Genomic DNA, 18719 nt, shown 5'->3' with positions numbered 1-18719 from the left:
GGTCTTTGGAATACCACCTAACAAAGGCACTGTAGGGGTGGCAAGAGCCTTGGCCAGTATCCGTAAGCCCAGGGGTAACAGATGCAGGCCATCTCTGGTAAAGCATCGGGGTCTGTCAATCATGTCATCCCAGGCGGACAGATACTGGATCCCCTTAGAATGACTCCAGAAACTTAGACAATTGTTGAAATCAATCATTTTCTGCTTGCACTGTGATATAATTCTGTGTGCTGGTAGGATGCTGCTCAGGGCTAGGGTCATACCCACCTGGGATTCATAATCCGAGAGCTCCTCCATGTCTCTTTTCATGTAGTTCAGGGAGATACATTTCAGGTCATTCACACCCACATGTACAATGACAGAGCCATATTTGTACCTGTTGTTGAGAGACCTGAGTACATGCATTATGTCAGCTGACTGTTACTTTCTCCTTATTCAACCTAGTGAGTGGGACATCAGTGTGCTTCCCTATCGAGTCACCTATGACTAGTATGTTGGGCATGCTGTTTTGCTAGGGGCGTTGGTTGAGTGGCACAATGTTTAGGAAAGTTATGTGTCTCATGATTAGTGTTGTGTTGTGGTTGTGATATATTTTGTCCCTATCTCTGGTTTGCATTCCATTTGTTGTATTCATTTGTTGCATATTTTGAATAACCTTTTCTTTCAAGAATTTTGTAATGTCATTAATGAAAACGCTGTATAGTATTGAGATTAACACTTAAATCGGTGCATCTTAGCTGTCATACAAATTGCTAGACCTGGAATAACTATATTTGATGACAGCCAAATGTTCACATCATGAATAAAAGCAATTGCACTGATCTGCAAAAATTGCTATTACCTGATGGTATTGTTTGTGTGTATGATCTGAGTAAGCCTGCTAGATACAAATCCCTTTTCAGGGGGTGATGGTTAAGTGACTTGCTCAGAAAAACACACGGAAATGGAGACTGAGGGACTTCAACCCAGGGATGCAGAATAAATTGTATAGCCTTAATATTCAAAGCTAAACTATCTTGGTAAATTGAAACCTTTAGTTCTGAAGAAGAAGGTGGATTGGTGGTGCTTTGACAGATATACTTAATTACTTAGTTGATATAAGCTCTGGCTGAGCATTAAGACCACAGACTAGGTAATGATTAATGAGTCAACATGGCAAAATTGCCATATTGGCCAAAAAAGACTGCTGACAGAAAAACATCTGAAATTGCTTGAAAAAATACAGCTGACAAACAATTAGTTGGGATTGTTTTTTTGTTTTTTTTTCTTAGAGTAGGGCAAAGCAATTCCATGCGGATTGTGCTGCCCCTGCATCTCTCTACTTAATGCAGTCATTTCCATGGTTGTGTCACCTCAGGAGAAAAAAAAAACAAGTTTTACTGCCTTTTTGGTTGCTCTGGTAATAATGTCCAAATTGCATTTATCCCATTAACTTGGTTTCCTGTTATAGATGCAAGACTCGATATTGTGAGTGCCAGTACTTCAAAAGACAAACTGTAACTCTAACCAAAAATAGCAAATTCTGAAATGTGTTGTTATACCTTTAAAACATTGCTGTAGGGAGACTTATTGCTGCACTTCTGGCTCAATTACTTGTATAACACTGAGATCACTGCATTCAGAGTATGGGGTACACTCCAAGATACTGCTGGCTCAGACTTATTTTGTATTCCCTCTCATTTGCACTTGCAGTTCTGCTGTTCCAAAGATTGTAATTACAGTCCCTGGAATTTCAGCAGGCATCTCACCAACATACAATCCTCTTAGAGTTTGTATATTAATTTTGTGAGGTTTATGGTGTAAGCTTCAATCAGGAGACTCTTCCACTTGCACTGGTTTGTTTGCTTTTTGTATGGAGGCATTTTGGAGTTTGATATCTTCTAGTTATTGTAGTTCATTTTTTAGGGTTTCATAACAGGTTGTCTTTTTTAAACAAAATAGTTATTATTAACAGTCATAAAAATATAAACAAACCATTTATAACTGTCACAAACTGGAAAAAATAAAAATTAAAACAGATACACCAAATGTCATCACCAAATGGACTGAAATTACACTTTATTTTACCAGGACAATCAACAAAAGCTACTATCTTTTATCCAACACAAAAAGTAAAGTTGGCTACAATTGGTTGCATAACTCCATATCTAAATAAACATTTGTCCAGGATTTTAAGTTATAACAAAGCCAATGAAGAACACACTGACAATGTAAGATATCTGATTTCCAGTGTTGATAAAACGTGGCTAACAAAGTACTGGTCACATTGCACATCCAAAACCGATATGTAGGAGCATAATAACTCTGGTATGAGCATACACCAGGTAACTAAAAAAGGACATCCGAGTCTGTTGGAAGGGACCAAGCAAGGCAATAGTAAAGCTAATAGCATTAATTAAGGCTAGCCAGACTGAGCTAACTCTTGGGTAGAACTACTTTAGATGCACATGGTTTGCCTCTATCACGCAACAACTCTAACAACCTAAAGCCATGTCCAACCCGGAATTAATGGACATGCTGCACCTCAGAAAATCCAAATCCCATCGAGCTACATGCTTGAGAGACTTGAACCTCAGCACTGAAATAAATAGGACATGCTGGAGGGACAGATTCATAACCCAGAGGCTCCCTTCACTCTGGAATAAAATCCCAGTTCAGGTTAGGCAGAGTCCCTCATTGACTCTCTTCAAGAGGAATCTTGATGAGTGGATGGGAGATCATAGGTTTACCCCGAGTATCACTTCTGTGTCACTGTTAGACAGAGGCACAGTATACTAACCTCGAAAAAGGGCATAGCAAAATAAATTTAAAATGGGTGGCGAAAGCCAAACACATTCTGGCTAGGCTTATAAATGTCCTAGGGCAGATAGCCTAGTATGAACCTATGAACATATATTCCACAATATACCTTGTTGGTTAAGCCTCACTAGTATAAAATGCCTCCATAAAATTACCTTCCAAAATATAAATGCAGAAAGAGCTGGAAGGTGAGGGTCATTAAGGAGTTTTTAACAAGGATTCCAGCCCTGGATTGAGATTGGAGTTTGACACATTGTGACCCATTTATCTCTTAGCTATGTACTCATTAAATCAGGCATCTGTAGGGTACTCAAATACCAGTTACCCAGCTTGCTTGCTCCTTTACTCAAATTAATAACTCTACAAAAGAAGTGGGTCTCTTGTTCAAGCCATTGGGTTAACATTTCTAATGGGACTCTTAGCTTACATAGCAGATGTAATTTGTAGGTATTGCCACTAATGCAGTACAAAGAACTCATATTTATCCCTGAGAGCAGTGAAAGAGTAGAAATCTTTTGCTCCCGGATCTAATGGCTCCCACATGAACAAAACTCCACCATTAATCCAGTCCACCCACCAAAAGGTTTCCGAGCCATTTTGTGATTGTCACTATCCCATAAAAGTGAGTCTAAAGTGTTCACCCTCTGTGAGCTGTGCTTGAACATAACAGGTTCTCTTGTTAGAGCTTGCCAACACTAAATATCATGTCCATCACAAAGTTCCGCCCACACATTATCAGAGTAGGTTCCAATGTAGGCCACCACAATTACTCACATTAACATGCTGCATTGATTCAGACAAGCTCTTCAACTCATACCTCCCAAGCTCTGCTCCTCCTTCTCTCCTGGCTAACCTTCATACCTTCCTAATTTCTCTCATATACTTAGATTATAAATGTAACTAAACAGTAACATCCAGCCATTATGCTGTATGCCTGTCTTTCTCTTGAAAAATGTTTAATAGTTTTGCTGTCTTTACTGAATGATACCTGTTTTGACTATAATACTACCTGTTGGTTGTTATACTACCTGCTGATTGTTATACTACCTGCTGATTGTTATACTACCTGTTGATTGTTATATTACCTGTTGATTGTTATACTACCTGTTGGTTGTTATACTACCTGTTGATTGTTATACTACCTGTTGATTGTTATACTACCTGTTGGTTGTTATACTACCTGTTGATTGTTATACTACCTGTTGATTGTTATACTACCTGTTGGTTGTTATACTACCTGTTGATTGCAATGCAAAGATTTTTCTTGTAATTCTCTATGTAATGTAACTTTGTCTTGTGGAGCTTTTCTCCCCGGGCCTCCATTGAAAATGGGCTCTCAAGCCCAGTGGACCTCCCCGGTCACCAAACTGGAATAATAATAATAATAAGTACATTGATTTGGCAAGGATTGCTAGTACCATCTTCAGAAAATCAGTTTGTCAACTAGGAATAGTCTGCTCCTTAGCTATGTTCATTGAAGTGTTTCAGAGCAAATGAGCAGAAGTGAGCTGTTGCCTAATAATGACAAATTGAATAGGGTGGTGCAGTCCGCATCAAAGGCATGCGTTTTGCAAATCTGAGATTCCAGATCATATATATACACACACACACACACACACACACACACACACACACACACACACACACACACACACATGTATATGATCAGGAATTAACTTAAACTAGTGTACTTAAACTAGTGTAGGGGCACCTCCTTCCACAATGGGAGATGCTAAAGGTTTTTTAAGATTAGTACCTTTTTTAGTTATGTATTTGATTAACTACTACATGGCATTTCCCATTCCTGCTGTTTACTCTAGCACTTTCCATATAGATGAACTGGTAACCTTCTAAGCTGGTTATAAGAAAATAAATGACAGATGCAACAAGTATAATCAATCAATCAATAATAAATAAATGACATTCCATTGCAGATCTTTTCCAGTTTGCTTCATACTAATATATAATAAGTATTTTAGATACATTTGTTGGAATAAATAAAATATTGTGAGGGTGTGATCAAGACAGAAATTTAAACAGCATCAGTTTACAGATTTCTGAATTATGTACTTCATGTTTTCCCAAATGCAGTGTTTGTTTTTTCCTAAATTAATAAGAGGAGCTATATTTCTGTTAGAGGAAACAATAAACAACACTCTGGAAGCAGTACCGGTGTTTTACTACAACCGGATGCATATTTAGACTTTTGTTACATTCTGTGAATGTTTGCTGTAGAAGTGTAAAATATAAATAATTAGATTAATTACAATCATCAGCTTTTCCACTCATTCTCCATAACTCTCCCACACAAGTGGAGATAGGAGAGGTGACTATGAAAGCTCAGCTGTCTGCTCTGCTTCACCTGAATAACAGAACAATCATGTTTCAGAGCACTCCATTGACAAAGTATGATGCATTTGTTCTACATGAATGATCTTTTGCCTCAACACTTACCAAGAAAAATACCAGCTGTATACTCCCTAGCACAACGTTTCTCAAGCTGATTGGAATTCAGTGGAAAGCACACTCCATTTGTTCCATAATAATTCCCAAATGCCTTTTCATGCCAGAATGGGATGACAGCGATTATGAAGCCCAGCACCCAGATGACTGCAAGAGTGAAAAGTGTCTGCTTCTTGCCAACGCTGCAGTTCCTGAAAGGAAAAACAATGCAGAAGAACTTCTCCAGTGTCATATAGGTCAGCAGCATGACAGATACCTCAGACGACAGCATAGCCAGGAAACCAATCAGCTGACATGCATTGCTGTCCATCCAGTCCTTGGCATGCCTGTTATACTCTCCATAGTACTTGAGATCAAAAGTGCCGATGCAGAAGAGATAGACTCCCATCAAGAAGTCTGCACCTGGGATCATGGTTCATATGTGGGTAAAACAAAAATTAAACGAATCAGAATTAACCCAGTTTTATACATGTTCTTAATTCTGCTGCACATATCATTAGAAAACTTATAATTATCAGTAATACAGTAAAACTGCTGTTCACTAAAGAAAATCTGTGCTAAGTCAGATGAAAAAGCAGTATATTTAATAATTAAACAGTTAAATGTGGCACCTTAATACCTGAAAAGCTATCTTGATATCCCAGGTTGGGAACACTTAAACAGTACAAACAATAAAGGAAGCAAGATGAATTTGACAATGTGATCATATGCCAGCTATTAACTATTGCTCATATGTGCTATAAACGGCCTGATTCATAAAGGTTACAGCAAGTTGCACATGAGGCGTACATCTTGCGGTAATGATTTCTGATTCAGAGAGAGCCCCACCACAGTGCCACAACACCAACACATGTAGTACCAGGGTGAGCTGTCCCTATGGCTATACTAAATACTAATGAGGCATTCTGGGGAGAGACATAGGCTAATTAGCTATGTATTCTCCTCTGGAACTGTATGTAGTATGATAATTATGCAGCTGGTGATTCAGAGAACCACTCAACTGCGTAAATCAATGTAGCTGCTCATGTTAGTGAACACAGCCAAAAGCTCATGTTCACCCATTATGGTAGGGGTAAATGCTGGGCAGTTTAGAAGACAAATAGTGCTGTGTGTTTATGTAAGGAGCTGCATGTCTGAATGTGAGTGTATCTCTTCCTGGGAGGTCGCAGTGGGAGGGGGATAGGTTAGGGTGTGTGTGTGTTTGTGGGAATGGAATGAAATGTTGAATGTGTGTTTATGGGGGTATGTAGGGTTATAGATATAGATAGAGAGATATAGATATGCATATCTGGTTGCAATCTGTCAGAGTGAATGCTCTTATAACTGCTTTTCATGCAAGATCAAGGAGTGGCAAGGTCTGGGAATTTGCCTTAACTCCCCTGTTGTTTTATCTCGGAGCTGGTATACATAATATGCAGATGGTGTGGGGGGGGGGTCAGCCTTTGGCCAACTTGTGCCTAAGCAAAAGGGATGCACAGCACCTCCCCACTACCACCTAGTGCTCCCATCCATGTCTACCTACACAATCCTGGTTACTTTCTTCTTCATTTTTCTCACAGTTTGTCTTACTCTTCAGTTTTTCCTCTATTTATTCAACACATTTTAAAGAAACCACATCTTTACTACAAAAAAGGTAGACAAATAAATACTGGAAAAGCACCCCTGCTAGACCAGCACCCTAGGTGGCCGCCTAGATGGCCTATGCCTAAGGCCAGCTATGGGGAGTGTGAGGTGGCTTTCCATTCTACAAAAATAATTTTAGTATTTTTTTCCTGGTTCAGCCTTTTTAGATTTGATCAAAAAAGTCTGCTGTTTTTGTTTTCATTCTTATGATAGTTCGCTTAATGATGAGATAATTGTAGATACAGGTTTTTATATATATATAAATATTTGAGAAGCGCAGGAGGTGTTGCATAATTCTGATGATATGGATTTCCGAGCAGTGCAGATGTCAAAGTGATAATTTGTAGAGACAGGTGAGTGGGGTTTGAGAGGATAAGAGTGGTGATGTATGTAGTTAGGGTTAGAATTGGAAATATGTTAGGTAAAGGTGTTGTATGTTTGTGTGTAAGGGACAGGTAAGGAGATGTATGTAGTATTGTTAGTGTGTTTTTGCACTTGTTTGTGTATGAGTGTGTTTTTTGCAGTTGCAGTGTTACGGGAAAGCCTCAGCCCTCCTTAGTAATGGGTGCTGACCCTAATCCTAATGTTGCCCCTTCCCCCACTACTAACCCTATACCTTACTGTAATAAAAACCTTCCCATAACACTGCCACTATTTAGATGAATTTGAGGCTAGTGTTATGGGGTGGGGGGGATTAGTATTAATATCGGGAGATGAAATAGTTTTCCTTTCTTTTTTTTTTAGTTTAAGATTTTTTGCATTTGATATTCTTTATGTTCGAACATTATTTGTTGGTGCTTTGAGTTTGACATAAATAATGCTCGATCATACAGAATATAACCATATATACAAATAAATATATATATATATATATATATATATATATATATATATATATATATATAGGGATCTACTTTTAAATCACAAATCCCACAACATTGAACGGCATATTGTCAAAACAAAAATAATGAATACTTACAATCCCTCAGGGCCAATTTTTCTCTGGGCAAGTAAACACTTGCCCAACATGTAATGCAATCACACCAGACTATGCAAAAACCATCTAGGTGGGGGGGCTATGCCTCCCACATCCGTCATTGTGGTGGGTTGTGCCACCCCCCAACTATAAATACCAACTCCAAAATCACACTACAGTGGAGAAAAGGGCATATTTCCCCATGCTGGGCAAGGGTTTACTTGCCATGAGAAAAATCTGCTCTTCGGAATTGTAAGTATTCATTATTTTTGTTTCAGAAATATGCCATTCAGTGTTGTGGGTTTGTGATTTAAAGGTAGATTCATATATAATATGTGGTCGAGTGATGTTAAAGACATGCAGGTAGGTTCGTGCGTGAATGGGAGTGCCTCCTTTGAAGGTTTGGTGTCGGGCTGGCAACTCGGCACCGTAAAAATCCACTGCCAATCATTAGCAGATGGGAGTTCCGCTGTGGCGACCCCTAACCGGGCAAAGCCGAAAGTAAGTATATATAAATATATATATATATATATATATATATATATATATATATTTATCCCATCACCTCATATATATCTCACATCATGTATTACATATGATGCACCTCTTCAGACACAGAGTCAGGAAATCCTTCTGTTTGGCTCAGTTATTACCATGGGAATATCTTCAAGAGGCAAAGATGTCATTCTACTCCTGTATTCTTTCCTTATCTGGGAAATCATGGAATACAGCGCCACCTTTTATATGTATAAATCCAAGCATATCATTCATCTGGAAAGACCACAAAGATTTCTAACCAAAAATATTAAAGATCTTGAACCCTTCAACTGACCTGAAAGATTAACGTGACTCTTTTTATACTTTATATCCTAGTGAATGCTGCAAGTGAACTGGGTCTAGCTTTTCAAGCTATGAAAGGCCCAATCCTACTTGACCTCCTGGGTATTTGGACAAATTATTACCATAGCACTATTTGTGCTTTGTTGGTGAACTCTAGCAGTGCTTCTATGATAAACTACAATTCAGAGACATTAATGAGTCCTATTCAGCAAAAGCTCATTAGCAATTCATTTTATGTCCCTGAAATAAACACTGCATTATGTGTTCTCCATGCCAAACAATGTAACACTGGTGCACAGGCACCTACACACACACACACACACACACACACACACACACACACACACACACACACACACACACACACAACACCTTATAGTACTTTGCTTGCTGTGACAGAATTCCAACAGCTATGGGTATACACCATTAACAGATTTTGTACTTTCCCACTGTTTCACTCCAGAAATAGCAAGGCATAGCTTTTAACTGTCCAGATATTTGCAAAATGTCTAGATTTTTGCATGATATTTTTGCGATGTACCTCCTAAAATTGTGGTTTCCTAGAAAATTATTGAGGATTGAAATTACTAAATAATGACAGACGTTTGAGTTTCAGATTTCATATCCTTCAGAAAATGCATGTCAATGCAAAACCTATTATTCTGGCAACTTTCTAAATTTATAAGAGTATTTAAAATATATCCCTTTGGAGTTTGGATCTTTATCCCCCCATTATTTTTGCCTTTGTCCAGATTGCTTGCGCTAATATGTTGACAGGTATGTAGCATGGTAGACCTTGTCTTAGAATAACACTGCTGTTGTAGTCTGTCATGGCTTACAGCTGAGTACATTGCTAATTTACATTAGACTGCAATATTTGAATGTGATGATATCTAGCTGCGTTATTACAGTGGTCTTTGAATCCCTCTCTTCCTCATAATGCACTGTGCTGTCCTGCTGGAAATGGGATTGTGCAGTGTGTTGTGTATTTCTAAGTACCCCATCACAATGTTCTGTAAAATGGGAGGCCTTTAGTACATAAATTTGTAAAATGATACAATTGTATGTTTTCCCATGGAAGAAATAAAGGAAGTCTGTTTATATTATATTACACCATCTGCAATAAACTGTTATGTAGAAAATGAGTTTTTTCAAGTAAGTGATATGATCAACATAATGCACCAGTTATAAGTTTCCCAGTGCAGAGACGTTTTCTTGAACATCTAAAATAGAATATAAGTCCAGAATGAGTTATTTCACATCAATGACTTAGCCAGTTATTTCAAGAAGAGTAGATTCCTGCATTCAGTAATATAAAAAGATCAATACATTCTATGAAAAATGCAGTGTTTATAGCTGTGCACTTGTTATAAATAAATAAATATATATGTGTGACTGTAATAAAATAAAATAATTAAGAAAGATCCACACTGACATCTAGTGAATTTTTTTATTAATAATTTGTGCGGAGTAAAGCTCATAGCCACGGTGTTCATGATTAATATTAAAATATTTTTCTATAAAACTATGCATATTTACTACTGTTTTCTTTAATGCTAACATATTACAGTACCATCACGTGTCTACTGTTCTGAGGAAATCATTCAATGTTGCACAAGTTATAAACAAAAGTATGGCATTTATGTCCAAGGAAGTCATGGTTCCCCTGTATTTGGCATTCACCACACCTGTCATTGAGTATAATCCCCCCTGTGGTATATACCTTACCAGGCATATCCAACAATTGGAATGTCCACAGAAATTCCTCACTAAAAGAATACAGAGCATAAGTAAAATGTCCTATGCAGGCCATCCAAAGGCCCCATTCCTGTATTCTGTCTCCTAAAGGCTGTTGAGTGGAGATCTATGCCTGGCATACAGAGCATTGTCATATCCCATTCTGATGGACCTCTTGCATATCCACAAAACAAACAGCACCAGAACTACCCATTCTAAAGACTTAAACCTTGCTTGTGATATAAATAGGACCTGCTGGAGTGACAGGTATTTATCACAGAGACTACCCCTTCTCTGGAACAGGCTCCCCATTCATGTGAAGCAGAGTTCAAGTGTAACTTAGACAATTGGATGGGGAACAGGAAATCCATCCATGGCTTGCACCTATGTCTCTAATGGCCACAGGCATCCTGTAAATGGTTCATCTTCCAGGCCACTGCTTGGAAATGTTTCATCTTCCAAGTCCCTGCTTACACTCATCAAGTGTATCAGAACTTGTCAGAGATTTGTGATGCCATGGCTACACTTAAAAATGGTCCAACAATGGCTGCTTTGTGAATAAATCTCCCAAACAAGCAATAAGAACAATTGTAAAACAGCGGGAGAATGGCAGGGCAATATGCTCAGGACACAAATGGTAAAACAACGACACAAGCCACGTTTCACCAAACACGGTTCATACAGCAGTCTCCAGTTCACCACAGTTAAAAATCCAGAAATAAATAATCCATTTAGTAGCGTAACATCTACTTTATTAACTAAGACAAAAGGCAAGCGCTTTCACCATAAAGGCTTCTTCAGGCCAAACAATCAAACTAATTTTACAGACATTTAAATAGTCTAAGCTCTATTGACATCACTTCCGTGTACCTAATTAAAATCATTGAGTAGTCATGACAACATATACACTAAAGAAACTCATGACATTTCACTAAAAATCCACTCATTATATTACTAAGTTAAAAAATACCATCATAGAAAAAACATTCTGTTAAAGTTAAAATTAGTAGGTGCTTGCGCAAAACTATATGTCAAAACATGTCAATAAAATACATATACAATGTAAAACCTATTCACTAAACATATAGTAAAATGGAGAGAAAGCTGACTGACTCAATATTTCTTATAAAACAGCAAGAGTTTTTTTTGTGTATATGTTGTCACTTAAAAATGCACTTGTGGTCATTAGCCTAGTAAACATCTATGAAACATAATGGGAGTGCACCATGTTTAATTTATATATCAATGCTAATAGAGAGTTTTTAATTTCAAAGTAAATGACAAACTGAAAAGTAATGTATAACAAACAAATCAGTATGTGTTCACCCCAAGAAAGTGAAAAATGTACACATTTGTGTCTTTTGTTGTCCTATATACTGTTGTCTGCATAAAAGCAAATACTTGTTCAAGTAAAGTTTTCTTTGATAAAGACAAAACCCTGCATCTTCTTATGTGCAGGTTTTAACTGTTTTAGCAAAATCATACTTATTAATTATTACAAACACTGCCCTAATATAAGTTAACCTAAATAGATGACTGCAACACCTTAATTAAATATATCTGTACCACTTTTTTGTCAGAATAAAATGAAAAGCGTGTAATATCCATTTTAAATTTAGTTTAACTTCAAAGTTACTTAGTTGTCTTATAAATTTCCATTTAGCAGTACCGAGTAGACTGTGTTTTTTGGCTCTCTTCTGTAATAAACTGTATTTTTCAAGGAACAAACCAACTGCTGCACAAACCCAAAAGCCCAAAATGTATGTGTATGCATTACTTAAAGCACAGAGTTATAATAATTGTAAAAGTTATATTTGTCTTCTCTCTTATACTGATTATAGAAAAGTTACACAAATATTCTAATAATAATATATTAAAAGTCTGCCTAAACTCTCAAGAAGATTCTGAATCAGAGTGAATGTGATGACATCACTGAGAGGGTGTCAGCTTATCTCAGGTATGGAATTATTAGAAATTTTATTGCCGCTTGTTGCTAAGAAGTATGGCTAAGTTTTAGAAAATGTGTATAATTCATGTAAAAGCAAAGAAAGTTGTTTATTTTTCTTCCATATTTTCTGATTTGCTCATCTGTTGTCAATTTTAATTGTTTTTTGTTCCACATTTTTTGTGGCCCCAGGTGACCATCAGTTCCCTGGCAGTACCATTTTCCTTAAATTTCCCCCCGGTAGTATCCTCCAGGCCTAGGACCACATGAATGGTGGGCTGGGCAGAGCAGCCTGCAGCATTGCAGAATGCATTGTACTACATACCAGGAGGCTTTTTGGTATGTCCTAACCGGGCAGAGCTATGGATGTAATGTATATAACGACATGTAATGTCTGTTAGCTCTATCCCGCAATGTGATAATTATACTATTGCTCTGCCTCCATGACTTTGGCACATCTCCCTCACTGGGAGTGTGTCTTCATCACAGGCAGAACCCCCCCCTCCACCTGGAGTGGAAGATATGGCAAAGTCACTTTTCCCACCCTTCCCTCCTGGGTCCTCCAGTGCCCAAGCCTCTAGCTGATCTTGGGATGTCTGGGCTATAGTGAGAGCTCCATCCTTCCATGACACAGAGCAGGGCTGTCAGTTTTTATTGAAAATGAAGAATAAGCAATCCTTCACATCTCACCTATGTTTTCATTTTCCTATTTTCTTCATGCTCTCTTGTCCATTCCCACTCACCTTTTCACCTGCCACACTCACCAACTCTCACCTTCTGCTTTCCCTAACTTGCACATCGTACTTTACTTGATGACACCTTTTCATCTTAATGTTATTCCTCCTACACCCAGTGCACTCATACAATATAATGGCCAATGTTTATTTATATAAAATTATCAATGTTTAAGATGATTTATGCTCTCATTTATTGCTTCTCATTGTGAATGTTTGCTTTTAGACCACCTCTGCATTGTTGTTCTGTATCGGTTGAATTACTGACTTGCACTGCTGCATGTGTATTACGCCTGAGTTGTGGCTAATAATGGGTCCTCTGCAGATCAGCCCACTACCCAGGTCAACAAACAATATAGAAAATAAAGAAATTATATTTGAATGTTTTAAGTAAATTAATTACGCAGTGTGATCATTATATTGATTTGTTGCAGTTCTCCTGTCAGTATTATCATTGCATATCACAATACAAGCAACCAACCTCTCACGCTCTGTAAATATTGTAAATAGCTTTTGGCTTTTGGCTTTAACTGTGTGAATTTGTTAAAATGTATCTGCACGAGATTTTCACTATGGGCAATATTGCTCACGCTTTGTATTATTTGATATGCATTTGTACTTGTATTTTTATTTTTATTGGACTGCTGTCTTTACTGTAATCTGTTTCACTGAGTTTTTCTCCCAGGGCCTCCACTGAAAATGGGCTCTCTGGGCCCAGTGGACTTCCCCAGTAATCAAACTGGAAATAAATATTTAAATAAATAAATAAAGGTTGACATCCTCCCTCATCATGTCTTAAGGTACATATTACAAGTATATTTTTATTACACCTCTTTTTGAAACTGGGGACCACCACTCTAGTTTAGCAGTCTAGAAGTACTCTCCCCATGTTTCACATAACTTTGTAAAGGTGAGTTAATCATGACACCTCAACAATATCTAGTGCTTTTCAGACATCATCCATTCCCATAGCTTTGCCACCTCAGAACTGATTAATTCCTGTAGAGACATTACCTACAGAAATGGAGTCTGTAACTAAAGTTACATCTGGCACAGCCTTCTTGAATGACAGCTAGCCTACTTGAGAATTTCCACCTCACAAGTATCCCTGACTTTAGGTTAGTATTTCTCCACCCATGCTGAGAACAACTTGGACAATGTTGCCTCACCAGCCTGAGTTGCAAGATGGTTTTTCAGAACCTCACGGGATCCATCTGAAAACAATTCTCCATGGTCTTGCAAACTCTTTCCACACCTCAGACTTCAGTTGGCAAAATGCTGCAGTTACTGTCTTCTTGTAAACTTTAACTCAAAATCACCCTCCCCAAGAGTATTTCATGTAAGGCCTCTTTCTTCAATGTAATGACCCCCCCCCCCCACACTTGGTATCCATTGGTGGGTTATTGACTTATTTCCATGAGAAACACTGTCCATCTTTTACTCCCACTTCAGCTTCTGAAGAGTGAAACAGGGTGTACTCAGGATCTGTATTTCAACTTTCCCAGTCCACAGGCAAACCTGTTCTGGGTGTGGAAGCTGAACGTATCCACAAAGTAGCATCTGTTAGGTATGCCCAGGGCACCATCAGTACACACATGGATTTTCCAGACACTTCTAGTTATTCTCCCTGATGTCTTATCCGTCTCTTCACCACTCAGTAATCAGTTGATAGCTTACTACTCACTTCATCCGAGTGTCCCAAAAAATTGGACCTCTGGTCTGATGGCATGACTGGAAAGTCAAATAATTGGGCTTTCATTTGATGCACATCACTATGGAAGGCACTTATAAGAATCCTTGTGCTTGAACATGGTGCTCATTATCAGCAACCTGTAATAAGAACAGAAGTCAGACAATAATTGTACATTTGTGTTCAGATCAGACATGCCAGTGCTCTTAGACACTCCACTTCAGGTATCTTCACCATTCCCTGTGTGAGCACTGAAGTTTCCCAGTACAACTAAAGGGTGGTATCCCATCAAGCATGTCTCCAACAATCTCCAAGAAGGTCATATACTCCAAATTGCTGTAGGTGCATACAAAGGAAACAAAACAGCAACAGGAACATTTCAGTATAAAGACATACAGGAAACTCTTGGATCGTAGTCATGGATATTCACATTTGATGGGCTGGCAATCACTCCACATCAGTTTCTGCATTGCCATGTCCATTACCTGATCTGACTGGACCGTGTTCTCTGAGGTTGTCAAGGTTACTATGAAGTCCTCCACTTAGAAGGCCTATGCCTACAAGTGAACATAGTTCTCCATCTGGGCAGAGTGGTTGTAACCATATCAGATGGTCAGTTTGAAGGCAATTCTGTCATTTTCAAGCATCCTATAGGACTTAAGCCTCAGTTATGCTGCATGTGTCAATTATATCTTCCATAACAGCCTTGTATTTGGCAGAATTTTGGCCCAGCAATGGTTGGTCGAGTAGGTCCTTAAAGGAGTACTTCACCTGTATCCTCCTCTGAAGAACCATTACTCTGCAAAGGACCTGAAGTTTATGTTTCACAGGCAGAGCCGTAGCTTGGTTAACTGGCACACTGAGCAGTCTCCACACTGCTAATCCCCTCAACCCAAAAATGTGGTGTTACTGACACATGAAGCTTTTATTGCATGCATTTAAGAAGCTGCTGGTGATACAGTGGTTTCATTAGCAAATACTGATGCTGCACTTTTGCTTAATCTCTGAGGATTCCATCTCCTGGAAAGTTGCACCTGGGTTAGCTGCCCCCTTGCCTTGCCCTAGTGATGTCTTTGTTCACAGGCTTGCCGATTCTCAGTTTCTGTTTCCTAGCCTTGTAGCACTGAAGTTCATTTCTTAGAAAGTATTATTTGTTGTGGCCATCAGCTCTGCATGTAGTATCTTGGAACTTCAAGCCCTACTGTCTCTTGGAACCATATCTGCTTTCTGCTCTTTTTTTCAGAAAAATTGTATATGTTTTAGGACTATGCCATATTTTTCTTCTGAAAGTGGTTTCTGAGTTACTCTGGATGAATCCATTTATCTTCATTTTTGTTTACTAGCACAGAAACTAGGGGAGAGAGAGAAAATTTCAGTTTGGACATACACTAACATCTCTACCATCTCTGGTATTACCATATACACATGCATGATGCAGGAGGCTAGACCAGCTGCAGATAGAACTTCTCAGTTTGGACATACATGAATATCTCTACCATCTCTGGTATTACCATATACACATGCATGATTTAGGAGGCTAGACCAGCTGCAGGTAGAACTTTTCAGTTTGGACATACACGAACATCTCTACCATCTCTGGTATTACCATATACACATGCATGATGTAGGAGGTTAGACCAGCTGCAGGTAGAACTTTTCAGTTTGGACATACACGAACATCTCTACCATCTCTGGTATTACCATATACACATGCATGATGTAGGAGGCTAGACCAGCTGCAGGTAGAACTTTTCAGTTTGGACATACACGAACATCTCTACCATCTCTGGTATTACCATATACACATGCATGATTTAGGAGGCTACACCAGCTGCTTACCTTCTTTGCTCTAATGACGCAGGAGCTTGCAATTGCCATAAAGGCATTTTCCAGTTTGACTACTAATAGACACAGTTTTCATTATCAGACATCAGCTGACATTTGGTGAATGCTATAGTCCAAGGTCATTTCAGCAAAGGACTGCTTAGGCCATTGCCTTCTTCAAGAATGTCTCCACTGCAGAAATATGCATCTTGGCCATTTGGAGTTTGGTGTGCACCTCCCCAAGCACATTGTCTAAAATGAGAGTCCTGAGGTCAGGCAGTTTTCCTTTGATATAACTTTATTTCAGTATTCTGCCATCTTATCCTTGGTCCTTAGACTATCATCTATGTCCTTCACAACCAGGAAATTATCAAGGATAGTCTTAGTTTATATTATAACATCTACAATATAGTGTTATAGAACGTATAATGCTAGATATACAGATGTATATTTCATTGATCAATTGATCTATAAGAAGACCTTGTTTGATGATCATGAATAACCTCCTTTCATCCCGCCTCCACTGCTGAAGCTGCCTATAAGCTGGCTAAATATATGCTTCTATTTTAATTACTACTAGTTAAGCTGACAAATTAAAAGTGTTATTTCTTGATTTACAGGAAGGTGATTGATAGTGGCTAACAAGTGAACTATGGAGAGCCATGGGCAAGGGCATGCTTACAAATACCATGTATGACATTGTACCACACAATAATGCAAACTTGTACATATGAAGTGTGGAGTTTTCCATAAAATTTATCAAACTGTGATTGGTGGAAAGTATGTACTCAACCAAAGACCCATCATGGAGGGCCCTTTTAAATATCAACCCATACACTAAGATTATATCTTTTTTTTCTAATTGTGTTTGATACAGGATATAGTAATCAGTGATTGATTTTTGGAATATGGTAGAAGCTTTCTGTCTGTTGCATTTGGGTAAGTAAGACCAATAATTGATTTTTATTTTTCTATACATGTACCAGTAGATTCACATCTATGACCAGCCTATCTTAGTAACAGTAGATTTATATATATTTTAATTTTGTATTAAATGCTATCATGTTACAAGCACGGGAAAGGAATTAACCATATTTTCAGCTCTGAAAAACAAACCTTACTCCCCTGTTGGGGTAGCCTAGTGGCACAGTATCATACTGGCATCACAATAAAAGGTTCTCTGGTTTGGTTCTCTGCTGGGTTGCCTTTTCTGTGTGGTCTGCATGTCATACTTTTATGGGCAGCATAGTGGTACAGTGGTTAATGTTGTCATGTCACAGCAAGAGGTTCTCTGATTCAATTCTATGCTAGGGTGCTCTCTGTGTGGAGTACATATGTCCTTCCTGAGTTTGCATAGGTTTCCACCAGATACTCCGGTTTACTCCCACATTCCAAAGATGTGTATGTGGAACATTTCTCCCCAGGCCTCCTCCGAAAATAGGGTCTGTCCTAGTCAGACTTTCATGGTCAACAAATGATAAATAAATACATTTGGGTGAATTTTCTCTGGATACGCTGCTTCCCTATCACATCCAAATGACATACAGTAAGTCGACTGGTGACTTTTAATTGCCCGTAGGTGTGTGTGTATAGTATAGGTCTAATACATAAGAAAGGTCCAGTAATCTACTTCATTTCCTTGACTTGTCCATTAAAATGTGTTGATGGGATCAGTTGGTTTGTGTTTACTGTTGGTGTAGGTATGACTCAACAACATCAGATGGATGGAAATTGTCTGATGAACATATTTTCACTCCAAATATGTTCTTGTGAAAACATCAGCAACTAAATATCTGTCTTTCCACCCCCACCACAATAGATAGCCAAGTCCAGAATTTAGAGATTTCCCAAACACAATTTTATACTTCTAACCCCTCTCTTGATTTATGGATTTAGGGCTTTACAGTCGCACAGATTGTCCACATATCCTGCATCTCTAACACCTTCTTCCACTCTCACTGACTTTTCCTTATTGGTTTACATGTAGAATGTGTAAACACAAGAGATACATGTCTTCTATCCCTACATCCAAGCTATGAGCAAGGCATTAATCAAATATGTACCGTTACCTGAAAACCTACTATTCTC

At 38.3% G+C, this 18719-nt stretch overlaps 1 protein-coding gene across 1 annotated transcript in view; it reads right to left on the bottom strand.

Annotated features, from left to right (window-relative positions):
• The window catches only part of LOC122789682 (relaxin receptor 1-like), a 976275-nt gene that overhangs the window by 58239 nt on the left and 899317 nt on the right, over positions 1–18719 (bottom strand). Inside the window, exon 16 of the mRNA XM_044057098.1 lies at positions 5254–5664. Coding sequence (XP_043913033.1) covers positions 5254–5664 — 411 coding nt within the window. The remainder of the gene's footprint in view (positions 1–5253; positions 5665–18719) is intronic.

This window comes from Protopterus annectens, chromosome 15.part0, assembly GCF_019279795.1.
Source record: "Protopterus annectens isolate FY-2018-M chromosome 15.part0, PAN1.0, whole genome shotgun sequence".
NCBI classification, from domain to species: domain Eukaryota; kingdom Metazoa; phylum Chordata; order Ceratodontiformes; family Protopteridae; genus Protopterus; species Protopterus annectens.
The sequence above is the reverse complement of the archived record's forward strand: the minus strand, read 5'-3'. Positions and strand labels throughout refer to the sequence as shown.